The sequence below is a fragment of the Oncorhynchus nerka genome, linkage group LG13 (assembly GCF_034236695.1).
Source record: "Oncorhynchus nerka isolate Pitt River linkage group LG13, Oner_Uvic_2.0, whole genome shotgun sequence".
Taxonomy (NCBI): Eukaryota; Metazoa; Chordata; class Actinopteri; order Salmoniformes; family Salmonidae; genus Oncorhynchus; species Oncorhynchus nerka.
In genome coordinates, this window is record NC_088408.1 from 77093127 (window position 1) to 77114231 (window position 21105).

At 49.8% G+C, this 21105-nt stretch overlaps 1 protein-coding gene across 1 annotated transcript in view; it reads left to right on the forward strand.

Annotated features, from left to right (window-relative positions):
* The window catches only part of zgc:63587 (uncharacterized protein LOC393431 homolog), a 43769-nt gene that overhangs the window by 13199 nt on the left and 9465 nt on the right, over positions 1-21105 (forward strand). Inside the window, exons 2-7 of the mRNA XM_029678382.2 lie at positions 218-269; positions 831-930; positions 1185-1271; positions 3322-3445; positions 6132-6266; positions 6557-6674. Coding sequence (XP_029534242.1) covers positions 243-269; positions 831-930; positions 1185-1271; positions 3322-3445; positions 6132-6266; positions 6557-6674 — 591 coding nt within the window. The 5' untranslated portion in view covers positions 218-242. The remainder of the gene's footprint in view (positions 1-217; positions 270-830; positions 931-1184; positions 1272-3321; positions 3446-6131; positions 6267-6556; positions 6675-21105) is intronic.

The window sequence follows — 21105 nt, forward strand, 5'->3', positions numbered from 1 at the left end:
AGAGTTGAGTGTAGGCCTGGTGGTGAGTGATTTATACAGTTGTTGTCTCAAGCAGAGATGGCGAGAGAGCCTGGGTGCCAGTCTGCTTCCGCTTAAACAACGCTACATTGTTACCTTGCCAACAACAAAAACAAGTTTACTAAAGCATAAACAGACTTGCACCCAGGCTAATGTTAGTGTTGAGTGACTTATATGATATTTATGTTTCTGGTTGCAGGTTCAGGCGACCAGCAGCAGTGACCATGTCTCAGTCTGCAGAGAAAGGGAAGGTGAGTGTACCCCTACTTCTGTAGTATGCACACGCCCTAACCCAGGCACTCAGAGAGGACATCCTGTATAAACACAGCTGTTTCATCGGCAGCTTTATTGCTTTTGGGATTATCTCCTCCATTTAATCTGAATTTACACCAGCCATCTCTCACACACATCTACTAAAGGCTGGAGATTAAGAATGTCAGTGAGGAGAGCGATATATTGTCTCATGCTTCATAAAAAACATGTGTAAACTAACAGTGAAATGCTTACTTATGGGACTTTCCCAACAATGCAGAGAGAAAAATAATTATAACACAAGGGCTAAATACACAATGTGTAATGATAACTTGGCTATATACACATAGGTACCAGTACCGAGTTGATGTGCAGGGGTACAAGGTAATTGAAGTAGATTTGTACATACAGGTAGGGATAAAGTGACGAGGCATCAGGATGGACAATAAACATTATCCGCACAGAGAGAGAGGGGAAGGGAAGAGAAACAATTCAAGACCCTTCCAATGCAAATTCTAGTGAGTTATAGTGCATTACCATTATAACCATGTGTTTGTCAGTTCCCCGAGGCGGCAGGATATGTGGGTTTTGCCAACCTGCCCAACCAGGTGCACAGGAAGTCAGTGAAGAAGGGATTTGAGTTCACCCTCATGGTCGTTGGTGAGTATGGCCTATTCACCAACATTGTCAATTCAAGAGAAACTCACCTACACAGTAGTTATTTTGTGCCAGACTGCTGTTGTGTAGTTGAGGGCTGTTTCCCAAATGGCTCCCTATTCCCTATATAATGCACTACTTTTGACCAGAGCCCTGGTCAAAAGTAGTGCACCATATAGGGAGTAGGGTGCCATTTGCCATTTGGGACACAACCTTTTAGATGTATAGATGATCACGCCCGGTCCCTATTTCTGCAGGAGAGTCTGGTTTGGGCAAGTCTACGCTGATCAACAGCCTGTTTTTGACAGACCTCTACCCAGAGCGATACATCCCTGGGGCCGCAGGTACACACACACTCTTTCACACTCACTCACTAATAATGGAGAAATGTCTGTTCTGCTGTCTCCAGTATAGTATTGCTTGGAGTGGAATGTTAAGAGTGATCGTTTGTATTAGTCTTTCAAAGGCCCATCCCCTCCTCATGATTTAGATGATTTGCCAGTCTGGAAAACAACCTCCAGCTCCTACCACTTTTGTGTTTGTAGTTCTGAAGGGAACACATAGGTGTAAAAGCAATATGGTGTTGGCTTTTGCAGTATTGATCTTACAAAAAAACACATGATTTGAAAACGTATTTTTGGAACACTTCACATGTTTTCACATGTAGTTTCATGTTATCACATGTAGTTTTACATGTTGTCACATAGGTCATATGTGAGCACATGAAAACTTGTTTTTGGATCACTTTACATTCATGTGAAATTCATGTGTTTTTTCCACAAGGGTGCTTACAACTGTCCAGTGCCTTAAGATCTGCAGAAGGGGTTAGGGGCTGCCTGGGTTTGTTTTCAACGTGGATATTTTGTCCAGAGGCTTGGCTTAGGCTTTAGAGTCACAAGGAACAGAAGCTTTGATGTGAAAAGTCATGAAACTTTGGGGTCACTTAGAAATATCCTTGTTTTTGAAAGAAAAGCAACAAAAAAAATTCCATTTAAAATAACCTCAAATTGATCAGAAAAACAGTGTACGCATTGTTAATGTTGTAAATGACTATTGTAGCTGGAAACAGCTGATTTAAAATAAAATAAAATAAATAAAAAACATTTAATGGAATATCTAGTATAGGCGTACAGAGGCCCATTATCAGCAACCATCACTCGTGTGTTCCAATGGCACGTTGTGTTAGCTAATCCAAGTTTATAATTTTAAAAAAGCTAGTTGATCATTAGAAAACCCTTTTCCAATTATGTTAGCACAGCTGAAAACGGTTGTCTTGATTAAAGAGGCAATTAAACTGGCCTTTAGACTAGTTGAGTATCTGAAGCATCAGAATTAGTGAGTTTGATTACAGGCTCAAAATGGCCAGAAACAAATAACTTTCTTCTGAAACTCATCAATCTATTCTTGTTCTGAGAAATGGAGGCTATTCCATGCGAGAAATTGCAAAGAAACTGAAGATCTCGTACAGCGCTCTGTACTACTCCCTTCATAGAGCAGTGCAAACTGGCTCTAACCAGAATAGAAAGAGGAGAGGGGGGCCCCGGTGCACAACTGAGCAAGAGGACAAGTACATTAGTGTCTAGTTTGAGAAACAGACACCTCACAAGTCCTCAACTGGCAGCTTCATTAAATAGTACCCGCAAAACACCAGTCTCAACGTCATCAGGGAAGAGGTGACTCCGGGATGCTGGCCTTCTAGGCAGAATTGCAAAGAAAAAGCCATATCTCAGACTGGCCAATAAAAAGAAAAGATTAAGATGGGCAAAAGAACATCGACACTGGACAGAGGATGATTGGGAAAAAAGTGTTATGGACAGACAAATCTAAGTTTGAGGTGTTCGGATCACAAAGAAGAACATTTGTGACAAGCAGAAAAAATGTAAAGATGCTGGAGGAGTGCTTGACACTATCCGTCAAGCATGGTGGAGGCAATGTGATGGTCTGGGGGTTCTTTGGTCACGGTAAAGTGGGAGATTTGTACAGGGTAAAAGGGATCTTGAAGAAGGAAGGCTATCACTCTATTTTGGGGTGAAGCATGGGGTGAAATCTCTTCAGATTACCTCAACAAATTGACAACTAGAATGCCAAATGTCTGGAAGGCTGTAATTGTTACAAATGGAGGATTCTTTGACGAAAGCAAAGTTTGAAGGACACAATTATTATTTCAATTTAAAAATCATTATTTATAATCTTGTCAACATCTTCAACTATATTTCCTATTCATTTTGCAACTAATTTCATGTATGTTTTCATGGAAAACAAGGACATTTCTGAAGTGACACCAAACTTTTGAACGGTAGTGTACTTATCATTAGGCCGTGTCCCCCGGGACATCTCTCAGCTTAACCTAGTGTGTTAAACAAAATATTATATATGTAATCTCTCCCTCTGTAGAGAAGATTGAGCGGACGGTGCAGATAGAAGCCAGTACGGTGGAGATTGAGGAGAGGGGCGTGAAGCTCCGCCTTACTGTGGTCGACACCCCCGGATACGGAGATGCCATTAACAGCCAGGACTGGTGGGTGTGGGTGGGTGCGGGGGCGGGGGGGGGGGTCTAGGTGGGTGTGTATGGCTGGTGAGACATACACACAGATCTGTCTCACAGAGAAACAGAGGAGTTTTCTCATATTTTGTTCTGTTTCCTGTTCTGAGTCCCCCTCCACTTGTTTTCCCTCCTGTACTCCCATCCTCTTTTACTCCCTCTCTCAAATTCCCTCTCACCTCCCTCCCCCACCCTCTCTTTCCTACCTCACCTCCCCAATCCTATCATTCACCCTTTCACCATTTCCTTAGCCTCCTCCCCTTTGTCTGTGTGCAGGGTTTTTTCTGGATCAAAAAGACGCTTAGGTGGTGGGTGTGACAATGGGTACCGACGGCGTGTCAGCGCTGCTGAATTTAAAGGCCCAGTGCAGTCAAAAATGTGATTTCCCTATGTTTTATATACCTTTCTACACTGAGGTTGGAAGAACACTGTGAAATTGTACAAATGATGATAATACCATTTTACTGTAAGAGCTGTTTGAAAAGACTGCCTGAAATTAGAGCTGGATGGAGTTTTTGCCTGCCTGGTGATATCACCAGGTGGTAAATTAGTTAATAGACCAATAAGAAAGAGTAAAAAATAACTGAAAACTAGCTGTTATTGGTAGAAAGTTTTCTCCTCCCTACTCAGACAGTCATAGCAAAATCCTTGCTTGAGAAATTGCTCTTCCTAAGAAACAATTTTTATTTCTTTGACTGTTGAAAACAATCAAAGTAAGGTGCTTTATTGTTACCCAGAAATTATTTGATATTGAGAGAGAACTTCTGCATTGGGCCTTTAAGAGCACCCCCGTCTTGGCGGTGTAGAGATCTTTTTGTTTTGCCAATTTTCTGCAATTCTACAAATGGATCTGAGATACATTTTTGTAGTAATAAAGCTAATTTCCTGCAATTCTACACATTTGCCATGGACCTGATGGAAAATGTTGCAGTTTTAAAGCTAATTTCCGGCGATTCTATATTCTTCCATGGAAATGGGAACGCTAATTTCCATACATTTTGTTATTTTGCTCAAACGTAATAACTAAATCAATACAACTGAATAGTTCTAATTTTAAATTCACCCTGACTGTCTAGCTTTTTATTTTGGTGGTTGTTAGTTCTCAAAGATTATATTATAAAAAGATATTGGCATCATTCCATTTCAATTTAATTTCAATTCTTCTCAGTTGAATTGGACAAGGCATTTTTTTCACCGTAGTGGCTTGATTCGTCTGGAGTTGATATGGAATGAACCCCAACAATGCCTGGGTCACTGGGGGATGTGATTTTTATTTTATTTAACTAGGCAAGTCAGTTAAGAACAACTTCTTATTTACAATGGCAGCCTGCCCCGGCCAAACCCTAACGACCCTGGGCCAATTGTGCGCCGCCCTATGGGACTCCCAATCACAGCTGGTTGTGTTACAGCCTGGAATCGAACCAGGGTCTGTAATGACGCCTCTAGCACTAGGTGAATATAAGTCAGAGGTAATCTGCATCCCAAATGGCACCCTATTCCCTATATAGTGCACTACTTTTGACCGACACTTGGCATTTTGCATGGTGATCTTAGGCTTGTGCTGACGTTGCTTCCAGAGGCGGTTTGGAACTCTGTAGTGAGTGTCCTAAGGATTTCAATGGCAGAAAATGAATGAGTGAGTGTAGCTATGTCTGTGTGTATGAGTGTGTACAATAGTTGATGATGGCAGGTACAGTGATTCTTCCTGTTCCCTTGCCTCCTCAGCTGCTGTGTGGGCTCTTTCCCTCCCTCCACCTCCCAGCTCCATTTCCTGTTGATTGTCCTGACATGCCTGTGGAAGAGTCGACATAGAAAAATGGTCACATGCTTAGTAAACAACAGGTGTACACTAACAGAGAAATGCTTACTTCCGGGTCCTTTGCTAACAATGCCGAGTTAAAGATGAAGAAGATAGAAGTAGAAACCAGGGTGTTACCACTGGCAGTGGTCTAAGGGTTGAGTGCAATAGAGCAGGTTAGCAGCTCAGTGGCGTTAGTGACAATAAAGGGGCAACAGTAGCAGGTAATCAGGATATGCTAAGATCCAGAGTTGGGATCATTTCAATTGAATTTCAATTCCTCTCAGTTGAATTGGCAAGGCATTTATTCACTGTAGTGGCTTGAGTTGTCTGGAGTCGATACGTAATGAACCACAACACTGCCTGGGTCCAACTGGGTGACGTGAATATAGGTCAGAGGTAATCTGCACCCTATTCCCTATATAGTGCACTACTTTTGACCAGAGTAATGCACTATACAGGGAATAGGGTGCCATTTGGGAAGTAGACTTTGTTGATGTTACTCCTGTTTGGGGGGGAAGCTGTTGCTAAATACCATGTGACCACGCCTAGTGGCCCTGCAGGAAGTAATCAGAGAAAGCAGGTCAGATGGCAGAGATAGGCTGCATCTCTTTCTGGTCTCCTTTCCTCCGTGTTGCTATCTGTTATCCCTGGTTTTAATATCAGTGTAGATGAAGTACGAAAGGTGAGGAGAAAAAGCTTAGACTTTTGAGTTGCACCCACTTCGTAAGTATAGACAGTGTATATACTGCCAAGGCTACAAAGACCCACCATCTATTTCTGGAGGTGGTCTTCAAGTTCACACAATGTCTCTGGTTGGTTTGTGTTTGATGTGTGTTTTGTGTCCTGTGTGTGTGTCCTCAGCTTTAAGACCATCATCCAGTACATTGATAACCAGTTTGAGCGTTACCTTCATGATGAGAGTGGCCTGAACCGCAGACACATCGTAGACAACAGAGTCCACTGCTGCTTCTACTTCATCTCTCCTTTTGGACATGGGTAACACACACACTTCTACTTCATCTCTCCTTTTGGACACGGGTAACACACACACTTCTACTTCATCTCTCCTTTTGGACACGGGTAACACACACACTTCTACTTCATCTCTCCTTTTGGACACGGGTAACACACACACTTCTACTTCATCTCTCCTTTTGGACACGGGTAACACACACACTTCTACCTCACACCACTATTTAGACTGGGTAGTGGTAACATAATCACTTATTTCTTTCTATCTATTATTTATCTGTATTAAATTTCTACCTGTCTCTGAATCTGTCCAGTCTGAAGCCTCTGGATGTGGAGTTTATGAAGGCCATTCACAGCAAGGTCAACATCGTCCCTGTCATCGCTAAGGCTGACACACTCACACTGAAAGAGAGAGACCGCCTTAAAAGGAGGGTGAGTTGGGCACACATGCATAAGTATGCCACATATTCAATAGTTTTCCCTCATTCCCTTAGGTTTAAATCCATTTTTAAACACAGGTGTAAAAACATAGCATGGCCCTTCACTAATATCATGATGGAACCGGTGGAATGTGAGATGAGGTTGTTGCCAGGATGTTGTGAGCCGCATCAGCCTCACTAGCTGTTCTTGTTTGTGTCCTGAGCCATATGGAGCATTCATTACAACGTAGATGATAGAATAATAATCAGAGGCAGCTATCCAAGTCGGACATTGTGATTGTATGTGAATACGCACATTTGGCCTGTTGTTTGTGTGCGTGTGTGTACATTTGTGATGATGCAGCTTGATTGCTGCTAGACAATAGCAGGATTATTTAGAAGTGCAGAAAGAGAAAATATGGAGCCAAGGGAGAGACGGGGAAGGAGAGAGAAGAGGGAGAGCGAGAAAGCACACATCTTGGTCAGTATCCCCTCCCAGATGCTTCCTATTGGAGCAGACCCAGGTGTCTGCCTGCCTGCACGCGCTCAGTTTTCTGATGTCTGGTCTGACATAATATGCACACACACACACCCTTGTTCGACCCTTTGTGTTATCGTAGACAGGTTACACTTTGGGCTCCCTTTCATCTCACATGCATTAGACCCTGTAAAACACACACCACACACACACCAGGAGAGGTGTTTTAAGATGATATCGCCCACGCCAGGCAGAGGAAAATAAGGTTGTGTAAATAGGATTTCCTGCTTCTGTGATATCACTCCCTCATCCCCCTCTTCTCCACCCACCCAGCCCACCCAACAATTGTGCTGTTGCCTGATGATTAGATGTTTGTTTAAATTTCTGTCTGGGATCAAACAGTGCCTTTCTCTCTGTAGTGGGAGAGATGGCCACCAGATCCGGACAGGGCTGAATCGTTGTGTGTGTGCGTACATCTTCTATAATAATTTGGTGACATCCACCCAATATAATCAACAGTGAATATCTTATTGTCTAACTTCTGCCCCTTTGTTTTGCCTGAGCTGTACAGTAACTACTCTGTACTGTATTTTCCCTATCTAACCACTGTACTGACAGTCCAATCCCAGCTAGTAGTGTATGTTCAGTCCCAGACCCCCCACCAGCACTTCTTTCTGACCTCCGAGACATTGGTCTTTTCCCCCTCTGCCCCGGCCTGTATGGGGCCGGAGTGGGGCTTGCCTGGTACTCAGGGCTGGAACGGCTCTCCTAGCTGGGCTCCAGTGGAGGATGGCAGACTCAGTCACTGTACAGATGCTTTGTTGGAACCCACCATGTGAAATCCATTGATTAGGGCCGGATGAATTTCTCAATTTACTTATTTCCTTTTATGAACCGTAACTCCGCAAAATCTTTGAAATTGTTACGTGTTGTGTTTATATTTTTGTTCCGTAAAGCTTTTACCCTATCCTATAGGGTGAGTGTTCTGACAGCCACAGGGGCTGGGGTGAGAGAGTGAGAGACGATATGCTTTGATAACGTCTCACACCCTTTCCTGCTCAACTGTTTAAAACTGTCTGTTTGTCCAATTGGTTCCCATGGTCCACTTAGCGTTCCCTTAACAACTGTCAGTTAACAAGTAATTAGGATAAACTGAATAGATAGCCTACACACAGATGTGCACTGTAATACATCACAAACTCACATCCAGTTTCACACAAACCTCAGCTGCTCCTCCACAAACAACATTTATGAATTCCCACATGGGCCTACCAGCACACTCAGATTAAAGGGATGGCAGTCTGTATCAGGCTAATGGTAGTGAGTTCCTGGATAAGTCATTATAGGCAGGAAGTGGAGGGGGGCACTCACTATCACAGGTCCTTATTTAACCGTGGAACCAAGCTGTATTTTTTTTGCATTTCCAATTACCCTTCGCTAAGCATCAATTTAATTGACTTTTAAAGGGGGAAAAAATGTCTGACTGTGATTTGCTCATCTTGGGTTTAATGTTGTCCTTTGCGCTGTTTGTTTGCCAGTTTAATAGATTGCTATACCAGGGTAGTACAATACTCCTCACCTATTAGACTAGGGTAGTACAATACCCCTCACCTATTAGACTAGGGTAGTACAATACCCCTCACCTGTTAGACGGACTAGGGTAGTAGAACACCTCTCCCCTGTTAGACGGACTAGGGTAGTAGAACACCTCTCCCCTGTTAGACGGACTAGGGTAGTAGAACACCTCTCCCCTGTTAGACGGACTAGGGTAGTAGATTACCCCTCCCCTGTTAGATGGACTAGGGTAGTAGGTTACCCCTCCCCTGTTAGACGGACGACGGACTAGGGTAGTAGATTACCCCTCCCCTGTTAGACGGACTAGGGTAGTAGAACACCCCTCCCCTGTTAGACGGACTAGGGTAGTAGAACACCCCTCCCCTGTTAGACGGACTAGGGTAGTAGATTACCCCTCCCCTGTTAGACGGACTAGGGTAGTAGAATACCCCTCCCCTGTTAGATGGACGACGGACTAGGGTAGTAGATTACCCCTCCCCTGTTAGACGGACTAGGGTAGTAGATTACCCCTCCCCTGTTAGACGGACGACGGACTAGGGTAGTAGATTACCCCTCCCCTGTTAGACGGACTAGGGTAGTAGATTACCCCTCCCCTGTTAGACGGACTAGGGTAGTAGAACACCCCTCCCCTGTTAGACGGACTAGGGTAGTAGAATACCCCTCCCCTGTTAGATGGACGACGGACTAGGGTAGTAGATTACCCCTCCCCTGTTAGACGGACTAGGGTAGTAGAATACCCCTCCCCTGTTAGATGGACGATGGACTAGGGTAGTAGATTACCCCTCCCCTGTTAGACGGACTAGGGTAGTAGAATACCCCTCCCCTGCTAGACGGACTAGGGTAGTAGAATACCCCTCCCCTGCTAGACTAGGGTAGTACAATACCCCTCACCTATTAGACTAGGGTAGTACAATACCCCTCACCTATTAGACTAGGGTAGTACAATACCCCTCCCCTGTTAGATGGACTAGGGTAGTAGAATACCCCTCCCCTGTTAGACGGACCTGTTAGACGGACTAGGGTAGTAGAATACCCCTCACCTATTAGACTAGGGTAGTACAATACCCCTCCCCTGTTAGATGGACTAGGGTAGTAGAATACCCCTCCCCTGTTAGACGGACTAGGGTAGTAAAACACCTCTCCCCTGTTAGACGGACTAGGGTAGTAGAATACCCCTCCCCTGTTAGAAGGACTAGGGTAGTAGAATACCCCTCCCCTGTTAGACAGACTAGGGTAGTAGAACACCCCTCCCCTGTTAGACGGACTAGGGTAGTAGAAAACCTCTCCCCTGTTAGACGGACTAGGGTAGTAGAACACCTCTCCCCTGTTAGACTAGGGTAGTACAATACCCCTCACCTATTAGACTAGGGTAGTACAATACCCCTCACCTATTAGAATAGGGTAGTAGATTACCCCTCCCCTGTTAGACGGACTAGGGTAGTAGAACACCTCTCCTCTGTTAGACGGACTAGGGTAGTAGAACACCCCTGCCCTGTTAGACGGACTAGGGTAGTAGAACACCTCTCCCCTGTTAGACGGACTAGGGTAGTAGAACACCTCTCCCCTGTTAGACGGACTAGGGTAGTAGAACACCTCTCCCCTGTTAGACGGACTAGGGAACTTCATTGAGTACCAGTCCTTCTATTGAAGTCAGAGGCAGTAGCCAAGAATCTGCCACAAAAAGACCTCGGCTGTAGAATGATTAATGACTCTTGTGTTTTCCCCCTGATATTTATTCGTTTATTTGTTTTCCGATCGCCACTTTCTCACCGTTTTTACATTGTTTGTCCTTTCATATATTTGTGTTCCCCTGCCCTCAGCCCCAGCCCTGCTCCCTCCGTATTATTAGGGGGAAACAGCTTGTATAGAACAATATACGTTTCCTGCAATGTGTCAAGACTATACCACCGACAAGACGCAGCCTGCCACCCTGCTCAATATAAGCTTATCAACCTCTGAACAAACCTCTCTTGCTCTCTGTCTCCATCCTTTTATTTTGTTCTCTCCTTCTCTCCCCTCCTCTTACTATGTTCCTTTGTTCTTCCTGCTCTCTCTCCTTTCCTCTTTTTTTTGTAGTGCCAGTTTCCCTGGCTAAGGTCACAGTGGTCTGTAACTCATAAGTAGTCCTGAACAGGATATATTGGAGAGTTTATCCTCTGTGTCTGGGACCCTGCAGTCATATCCTGTGTGGGGCTTTACTCATAAACCACCTCACTACTGCTTCTCTATTTGATCAGACTGTACACAGGATCTGGTTTAGACTGGATCTTGGCTGGGACAATGCTACTGAAAAAATATCAGATAACAAAATCCCTGCAAATCAGTGGTAGTTGATTTGCCATATAAGGGAAGCTACTATTGGTCACTACATGGCCACTGTAGTTTGAAGGGAGGCAGAGGTCAGAGATGACTGGAGAGCTCAGGAGGAGTTCTTTTCAAGCGCTGAGCCGGGGGGGGGGGGGGACAACCAATTGTTCGGCCCTCCCTTTCTCTCTCCCCCCTCTTCTCCTGTTCTCGCGGAAGGCAATTTGGCCGTGCGGCTGCCATATATCACCCAGGCCGCCGCCCGTGATGCTGTCACAGCTTTCCCGTCATTGTCTCACTCCTGTCGACTCTCCCAGGCATCCTCAGTCCTCTCAGCCCTGCTCCTGCTATGTGAACCAGCGCTACAGCCCCACAGGGGTACTAGTAGCTTAGTATAGCGCTATACCTCAGTCTCTAGGCCGATAGTAGCAGTGGAGTACAGTTTGCCAAATACCTTGTATTCCCTCCCCAAATCCTGCATTGTTTCTTTTATCCTCTGATGGGTCTTAACTCCTAAAGACCAGTGAGTGTTTGTATGGGTAAAGGTCAAACACTGATAATGACCTCATCCTTACCGAGGTCTCTCCTGTGTGTGTGTGTCCGTGTGGTCGTTGTCCAGTCCTTCCCTGCCTGCTACTCCAACAAGTGTGTGGTATTTATTTGTCTGTCCTGTGGCAGTCATTGTTGCAGGGCATGCCCGCGCTTCTGCAGGATTAAAAATAATAAATACACATTTCCCTCCGTGGAGAGAATGACTAACACACAATTACCTTCTCAGGAGTGGATTTGGAACGTGCCTTTTAAAGTGAGAAAACAGCAGGTTTCCTTGCTTTTGGAACATCTTAGTCCCCCCCCCCCCCCCGAATGATTGTTTTGCCTGACACCCCATCAAAAGAAAGACATAGAATCTACTTATTAGTTAGACAAATAATATAAGTAAAGATATTAGCCCCTAGAAGTCAGAAGATCTTGAAGTCAAGATGGTGAAGTCATTTTTTATATTGAATATCTATCCATGTGTTTATGCTAGAGACTTACCATCTTGTAGTGGCTACATCTCAATCCCTTCTTTCCGGTGATATAAAGTTTACGTGTTATTGTTCAATAACACAGGGCTTGTGATTGTACGCATGAGAGGATCCGGACAAGAAAACCATCACTAAATCGTCTGTAAAACCCAAACCATGTGGGCTACAAACGAATATGTCACCAAAGGGGACACACTCACATTTAACTCTACGACATCCACAAACTTTACGGCCGTCGTCTGAACTCTCTGTCGCGGATGTCCTCCTTTCAAAGAGGTCTTCTCACAAAACCGACTGTCCAGACTGAACCGTTGGAGCTATAAACTAATATGTCACCAATCTCAATGCACTCAAGCTTCAGGGGAGTGGTCTGAAGGTAGCTCAGCACCTGGCTGTAAAAACTGCATAGGAGTAAAATGTTCAACAAATAGTCTGACCAAACATCTTATATCTTTCAGATATAGAAGACACTTCAGAATCTTGTCTCTTTATGATTCATTTTTAGACTTTCTGTTTTTGCCATTAATGAGTGTTATTCAATACGTTTAAATGGGATTTACCAGTAACGACCAAATTCAATGTTTCATCAAATAAGTTGTTTATTTTTAAAAAGTATACCTACAGGGGGCCTAAAATTCTAAATCAAATGGCTAAATGATCAATTTCATGACCATCTGAAAGCAATTCCATATGTTCGCTTACTAGATATTGCGATCTAAGGACTTAGTCCTACGGGGTTAATAGATATATTAGTTTCTTACTACATTTATGTTCAACCTACTGTGAAACTGCACTGTGACAACCAGAACCAGCCTGAGGTAACCTGAGCCCCTTTCAAAACTCTTAAGCTGACATGTTCCTTTGTGATACTAGCTTATACATTATTACATGGCTTAATTAGTACTGTACTGAACTTTCCTTCACACTCTGTGATCAGAGTTTGAGGTGGGTGGTCTGTGGATCGGTTGGGCCTTAGCTCTACTGTACGAATGCTCCCAGTCGGGGGGGGTCGGGGGGGGGGTTGCTGTCATTCCGTTGCCTTTTTTAAATTACGCATTAAGCTCCACTAGTTACCTTAGTGACTGTCTTCCCCAACACCCCTCCATTCCCATGCTCCCAGGCTGGGCAGACCGAGCAGGACCGGTCCAGTCTGGTACAGTAATTACAGGAAGGACCTCTGCTCTTGTGGTCCAGTGAATAGGTCTGGAATGTCAACTTGATGTCTTTGTTTAAATGCTCTTTCAGAATGAGTCACTCTTTGCTTCACCCTTTTCATTTCTGATCTGGACGAAAGAAGAAAGCTACTCTGTTTTCCCATGCAGTGCTGTGAGGGTCTCTGTTAGCCTGCGTACCTGTACACCTCCATGCTACTGTACATTACTGTCTGGGCAGCTAGATCATGGTGCAGTCGTCAGGATGTCTGTATGAGGTTGCTTCCAAAATTGCACCCTATTCCCTATATTGTGCACTACTTTTGACCAGAGCCCTCTGGGCCCAGGTCAAAAGTAGTGGACTATATAGGGAATAGGGTGCCATTTGGGAAGCTGAATGAGTCTTCGACAGGATCACCTGGAGCTTCTCAGCCCTAGGGCCAGATGTTAGGGGCCATGGGGGCAAAAGATGGAGCAGGGAGTCAGAGGCTAGTTGTGTAATACTGAGAGGCTGGGGCAGGTTTACAGGCAGCCCCAGACAGTATGTACCATTACAGGCATCCTCTCCTTGGCAATCGCCCCCCATGGAGATCCAAAGCTCCACGTCGTCTCTCTCCACACACACACACACACACACACACACACACACACACACATTCTCCAGCTGTCTGCCAGATTATCCCAACCCGAGAGCTGATCCTACAGAGAGAGAGAGAGAGGTAGGTGTGTGTGTGTGTGTGTGTGTGTGGAGGGGGTGGCATGGGTGTCTAATACCCTCAGCTTGCCTCCCTCAGAGTGAGTATTGTTGGGGCTCCGTCACCCCCTCTGACTCCCTAGGGGCAGCAGGAGGGTAAGTCTCAAGACATTCCTGGAAAGACGGAATCATTTGTTCTCTCAGGACTTAAGGTTAACAAATTACATTTTGAATTAAAGTTGTTTTTGAGGGAGGGACCTAGAGGGATCTAATGCGCAGTCAGCGTTTTCCCCCACTGACTCCCTCATTGGTTGTGTTATGTGTGTGAGCCCAGTCAGTAGGAGCATGTGTGAGCTCAGTCAGTGGTCAAATATGACATTTTTGGTTGTTATTCATTGTGTATTGGATAGCTTTATTGGCTACAGAGGCTGTGGTCTGTAATGTTACATAAAGCTTACTTAGCATTCTGGGCCACTGCTGCCTTGCCCTCCTCACCCTGGGTCGATAAGAGTTTAATGATGCCATTCATTTTTCACTCTGATTTGTTGATTTCATAAGACTTTCCTTAGGTGCATAGTTTCACTTCCAAGCATTGTTCCCTGGTGGACTAGTTGTTTAGTTGGCACAAACAGCCCATGATGGCAGACCTGAACAGGCTGCTGAGTCAGGCCAAGAGTAGGGCCAGGTGGACAGACAGGGCTGTGGGCTGATGTTACACAGGATGTGTCCCAAATGGCACCCTATTCCCTTTATACTGCACTACATTTGACCTGGGCCCATAGGGCTCTGATCAAAAGTAGTGCTCTATAAAGGGAATAGGTTGATATTTGGGACACAGCCACAAAGATTGGGACTGTTGTTCTCATAATGTAGAGGCTGCTATCTACAAACACCATTCTGGTCTGTGGCCACTGTAGCTAACTACTGTGGTGGAGCGGGGCTTAACCCAGGTGTGTGTTTGTGACTGTTTTTCTATTGGTTTGTGGCTATGATAGTCATACTCCTGTGGGTGTTTTTATATTGGGTTTACTTTGAGGTCATGTGGAAATATGATTTGTATTTTGTTATTCCATGGTGTCTGTAACCAGTGTTACTGCATCTGTTAGTGTGTGTTGGAGGTCTAAGTGACTCAATGTTTCCTTTTTCCCTATGTAGATAAAACGTCCTATATATATATCTCCATATCCTATGGCCCTGGTCAAAAAGTAGTGCACTATGTAGGGAATAGGGTGCCATTTGGGACAAAAGTGTTTAAACTTATCATATTCACTGTCTCCATAATACCCCATACAGTAAGAATGTCCCTCCCCACCCTTATAATTTATTTCTCCCAAGGGGAATGTTTCTTCCTCCTCCTCATCACGGCTCCACTTACACACAGTTATATTAGATCACATATCAAAACAAACTAAGTCTTTAAATCAGAAGCTCTCACTTCCTTTTCTAATTAATACTGAGGCAGAACCCTGTGTGCCATTGTTACCAGAGACCTGGCCTGCCAACTCAAACACAGCAACGGAGAGGGAGGCAGAGCGAGGGAGGCAGAGCGAGGGAGGCAGAGCGAGGGAGGGAGGGAGGGAGGGAGGCAGAGCGAGGGAGGCAGAGCGAGGGAGGCAGAGAGAGGGAGGGAGGGAGAGAGAGAGACGGACTGCCTGCCTGCCTCCGTCCGAGAGAGAGAGAGAGAGAGACGGACGCAGAGAGAGACGGACGGAGGCAAGCAGGCAGAGAGAGAGAGAGAGAGAGGGAGGCAGAGAGAGAGGGAGCGAGAGACGGACGGAGGCAGGCAGGCAGAGAGAGGGAGCGACGGACGGAGGCAGACAGAGAGAGAGAGGGAGCGAGAGACGGACGGAGGCAGGCAGAGAGAGAGAGAGAGAGAGACGAACGGAGGCAGGCAGAGAGGGAGAGAGACTGAGGCAGGCAGAGAGCGAGAGAGAGACGGACGGAGGCAGGCAGAGAGCGAGAGACGGACGGAGGCAGGCAGAGAGCGAGAGACGGACGGAGGCAGGCAGAGAGCGAGAGAGAGACGGACGGAGGCAGGCAGAGAGCGAGAGACGGACGGACGGACGGAGGCAGGCAGGCAGAGAGAGAGAGACTGAGGCAGGCAGAGAGAGAGAGACTGAGGCAGGCAGAGAGAGAGAGACTGAGGCAGGCAGAGAGAGAGACTGAGGCAGGCAGAGAGAGAGACTGAGGCAGGCAGAGAGAGAGACTGAGGCAGGCAGAGAGAGAGCGAGAGACGGACGGAGGCAGGCAGGCAGAGAGAGAGGGAGCGAGAGACGGACGGAGGCAGGCAGAGAGAGGGAGCGACGGACGGAGGCAGGCAGAGAGAGGGAGCGACGGACGGAGGCAGGCAGAGAGAGGGAGCGACGGACGGAGGCAGGCAGAGAGCGAGAGAGAGACGGACGGAGGCAGGCAGAGAGCGAGAGACGGACGGACGGACGGAGGCAGGCAGGCAGAGAGAGAGAGACTGAGGCAGGCAGAGAGAGAGAGACTGAGGCAGGCAGAGAGAGAGACTGAGGCAGGCAGAGAGAGGGAGAGAGACTGAGGCAGGCAGAGAGAGGGAGGGAGGGAGAGAGAGAGATGGACTGCCTGCCTCCGTCCGAGAGAGAGAGACGGACGCAGAGAGAGACGGACGGAGGCAAGCAGGCAGGCAGAGAGAGAGAGAGAGAGGGAGGCAGAGAGAGAGGGAGCGAGAGACGGACGGAGGCAGGCAGAGAGAGGGAGCGACGGACGGAGGCAGACAGAGAGGGAGAGGGAGCGAGAGACGGACGGAGGCAGGCAGAGAGAGAGAGAGACTGAGGCAGGCAGAGAGAGAGAGAGACTGAGGCAGGCAGAGAGAGAGGGAGCGAGAGACGGACGGAGGCAGGCAGAGAGAGGGAGCGACGGACGGAGGCAGACAGAGAGCGAGAGAGAGACGGACGGAGGCAGGCAGAGAGCGAGAGACGGACGGAGGCAGGCAGAGAGCGAGAGACGGACGGACGGACGGAGGCAGGCAGGCAGAGAGACTGAGGCAGGCAGAGAGAGAGACTGAGGCAGGCAGAGAGAGAGACTGAGGCAGGCAGAGAGAGAGACTGAGGCAGGCAGAGAGAGAGACTGAGGCAGGCAGAGAGAGAGACTGAGGCAGGCAGAGAGAGAGACTGAGGCAGGCAGAGAGAGAGACTGAGGCAGGCAGAGAGAGAGACTGAGGCAGGCAGAGAGAGGGAGAGAGACTGAGGCAGGCAGAGAGAGAGAGGGAGAGAGACGGAGGCAGGCAGGGAGAGAGAGGGAGAGAGACGGAGGCAGGCAGGGAGAGAGACGGAGGCAGGCAGAGAGAGGGAGAGAGACGGAGGCAGGCAGAGAGAGGGAGAGAGACAGAGGCAGTCAGAGAGAGGGAGAGAGACGGAGGCAGGCAGAGGGAGAGAGACGGAGGCAGGCAGGCAGAGAGAGAGAGACGGACGGACGGAGGCATGCAGGCAGAGAGCGAGAGAGAGAGAGACAGGCAGAGAGAGCGAGAGACGGAGGCAGGCAGAGAGAGCGAGAGACGGAGGCAGGCAGAGAGAGCGAGAGACGGAGGCAGGCAGAGAGAGCGAGAGACGGAGGCAGGCAGAGAGAGCGAGAGACGGAGGCAGGCAGAGAGAGCGAGAGACGGAGGCAGGCAGAGAGAGGGAGAGAGACAGAGGCAGTCAGAGAGAGGGAGAGAGACGGAGGCAGGCAGAGGGAGAGAGACGGAGGCAGGCAGGCAGAGAGAGAGAGACGGACGGACGGAGGCATGCAGGCAGAGAGGAGAGAGAGAGAGACAGGCAGAGAGAGCGAGAGACGGAGGCAGGCAGAGAGAGCGAGAGACGGAGGGCAGGCAGAGAGAGCGAGAGACGGAGGCAGGCAGAGAGAGAGAGAGACGGAGGCAGGCAGAGAGAGCGAGAGACGGAGGCAGGCAGAGAGAGCGAGAGACGGAGGCAGGCAGAGAGAGCGAGAGACGGAGGCAGGCAGAGAGAGCGAGAGACGGAGGCAGGCAGAGAGAGCGAGAGACGGAGGCAGGCAGAGAGAGCGAGAGACGGAGGCAGGCAGAGAGAGCGAGAGACGGAGGCAGGCAGAGAGAGAGAGAGAGACGGAGGCAGGCAGAGAGAGAGAGAGAGACGGAGGCAGGCAGAGAGAGAGAGAGACGGAGGCAGGCAGAGAGAGAGAGAGACGGAGGCAGGCAGAGAGAGCGAGAGACGGAGGCAGGCAGAGAGAGGGAGAGAGACTGAGGCAGGCAGAGAGAGGGAGAGAGACTGAGGCAGGCAGAGAGAGAGAGGGAGAGAGACGGAGGCAGGCAGAGAGAGAGAGAGGGAGAGAGACGGAGGCAGGCAGAGGGAGAGAGACGGAGGCAGGCAGAGAGAGGGAGGAGAGAGACGGAGGCAGGCAGAGAGAGAGAGGAGAGAGACGGAGGCAGGCAGGGAGAGAGGGAGAGACGGAGGCAGGCAGAGAGAGAGAGAGAGAGAGACGGAGGCAGGCAGAGGAGAGAGACGGAGGAGGCAGAGCAGAGGGAGGGAGAGAGACGGAGGCAGGCAGGAGAGAGAGGGAGAGAGACGGAGGCAGGCAGGGAGAGAGACGGAGGCAGGCAGAGAGAGGGAGAGAGACGGAGGCAGGCAGAGAGGGGAGAGAGACAGAGGCAGTCAGAGAGAGGGAGAGAGACGGAGGCAGGCAGAGGGAGAGAGACGGAGGCAGGCAGGCAGAGAGAGAGACGGACGGACGGAGGCATGCAGGCAGAGAGCGAGAGAGAGAGAGACAGGCAGAGAGAGCGAGAGACGGAGGCAGGCAGAGAGAGCGAGAGACGGAGGCAGGCAGAGAGAGCGAGAGACGGAGGCAGGCAGAGAGAGCGAGAGACGGAGGCAGGCAGAGAGAGCGAGAGACGGAGGCAGGCAGAGAGAGCGAGAGACGGAGGCAGGCAGAGAGAGCGAGAGACGGAGGCAGGCAGAGAGAGCGAGAGACGGAGGCAGGCAGAGAGAGCGAGAGACGGAGGCAGGCAGAGAGCGAGAGACGGAGGCAGGCAGAGAGAGCGAGAGACGGAGGCAGGCAGAGAGAGAGAGAGACGGAGGCAGGCAGAGAGAGAGAGAGAGACGGAGGCAGGCAGAGAGAGAGAGAGAGACGGAGGCAGGCAGAGAGAGAGAGAGACGGAGGCAGGCAGAGAGAGAGAGAGAGAGACGGAGGCAGGCAGAGAGAGAGAGAGACTGAGGCAGGCAGAGAGGGAGAGAGACTGAGGCAGGCAGAGAGAGAGGGAGAGAGACGGAGGCAGGCAGAGAGAGAGAGGGAGAGAGACGGAGGCAGGCAGAGAGAGGGAGAGAGACTGAGGCAGGCAGAGAGAGGGAGAGAGACTGAGGCAGGCAGAGAGAGGGAGAGAGACGGAGGCAGGCAGAGAGAGAGAGAGGGAGAGAGACGGAGGCAGGCAGAGAGAGAGAGAGGGAGAGAGACGGAGGCAGGCAGAGGGAGAGAGACGGAGGCAGGCAGAGAGAGGGAGGGAGAGAGACGGAGGCAGGCAGAGAGAGAGAGGGAGAGAGACGGAGGCAGGCAGGGAGAGAGAGGGAGAGAGACGGAGGCAGGCAGAGAGAGGGAGAGAGACAGAGGCAGTCAGAGAGAGGGAGAGAGACAGAGGCAGTCAGAGAGAGGGAGAGAGACGGAGGCAGGCAGGCAGAGAGAGAGAGACGGACGGACGGAGGCATGCAGGCAGAGAGCGAGAGAGAGACAGGCAGAGAGAGCGAGAGACGGAGGCAGGCAGAGAGAGCGAGAGACGGAGGCAGGCAGAGAGAGCGAGAGACGGAGGCAGGCAGAGAGAGCGAGAGACGGAGGCAGGCAGAGAGAGCGAGAGACGGAGGCAGGCAGAGAGAGCGAGAGACGGAGGCAGGCAGAGAGAGCGAGAGACGGAGGCAGGCAGAGAGAGCGAGAGACAGAGGCAGGCAGAGAGAGCGAGAGACGGAGGCAGGCAGAGAGAGCGAGAGAGACGGAGGCAGGCAGAGAGAGAGAGAGACGGAGGCAGGCAGAGAGAGAGAGAGACGGAGGCAGGCAGAGAGAGAGAGAGACGGAGGCAGGCAGAGAGAGCGAGAGACGGAGGCAGGCAGAGAGAGCGAGAGACGGAGGCAGGCAGAGAGAGAGACTGAGGCAGGCAGAGAGAGGGAGAGAGGCAGAGAGAGGGAGAGAGACTGAGGCAGGCAGAGAGAGAGAGGGAGAGAGACGGAGGCAGGCAGAGAGAGAGAGGGAGAGAGACGGAGGCAGGCAGAGGGAGAGAGACGGAGGCAGGCAGAGAGAGGGAGAGAGACGGAGGCAGGCAGAGAGAGGGAGAGAGACGGAGGCAGGCAGAGAGAGGGAGAGAGACGGAGGCAGGCAGGCAGAGAGAGAGAGACGGACGGACGGAGGCATGCAGGCAGAGAGCGAGAGAGAGAGAGACAGGCAGAGAGAGCGAGAGACGGAGGCAGGCAGAGAGAGCGAGAGACGGAGGCAGGCAGAGAGAGCGAGAGACGGAGGCAGGCAGAGAGAGCGAGAGACGGAGGCAGGCAGAGAGCGAGAGACGGAGGCAGGCAGAGAGAGCGAGAGACGGAGGCAGGCAGAGAGAGCGAGAGACGGAGGCAGGCAGAGAGAGCGAGAGACGGAGGCAGGCAGAGAGAGCGAGAGACGGAGGCAGGCAGAGAGAGCGAGAGAGACGGAGGCAGGCAGAGAGAGAGAGAGACGGAGGCAGGCAGAGAGAGACGGAGGCAGGCAGAGAGAGAGAGAGACGGAGGCAGGCAGAGGGAGAGAGAGAGAGACGGAGGCAGGCAGAGAGAGAGAGACGGACGGAGGCAGAGAGAGAGAGAGACGGACGGAGGCAGGCAGGCAGAGAGACGGACGGAGGCAGGCAGGCAGAGAGCGAAAGAGAGACGAAGGCAGGCAGAGAGCGAGAGACGGACGGACGCAGGCAGGCAGGCAGAGAGCGAGAGACGGACGGACGGACGGAGGCAGGCAGGCAGGCAGCGAGAGACTGACGGAGGCAGGCCGGCAGAGAGCGAGAGAGAGACGGAGGCAGGCAGAGCGAGAGATAGACGGAGGCAGGCAGAGAGCGAGAGACGGACGGACGGAGGCAGGCAGAGAGCGAGAGAGAGACTGAGGCAGGCAGAGAGCGAGAGAGAGACTGAGGCAGGCAGAGAGCGAGAGAGAGACTGAGGCAGGCAGAGAGCGAGAGAGAGACTGAGGCAGGCAGAGAGCGAGAGAGAGACTGAGGCAGGCAGAGAGCG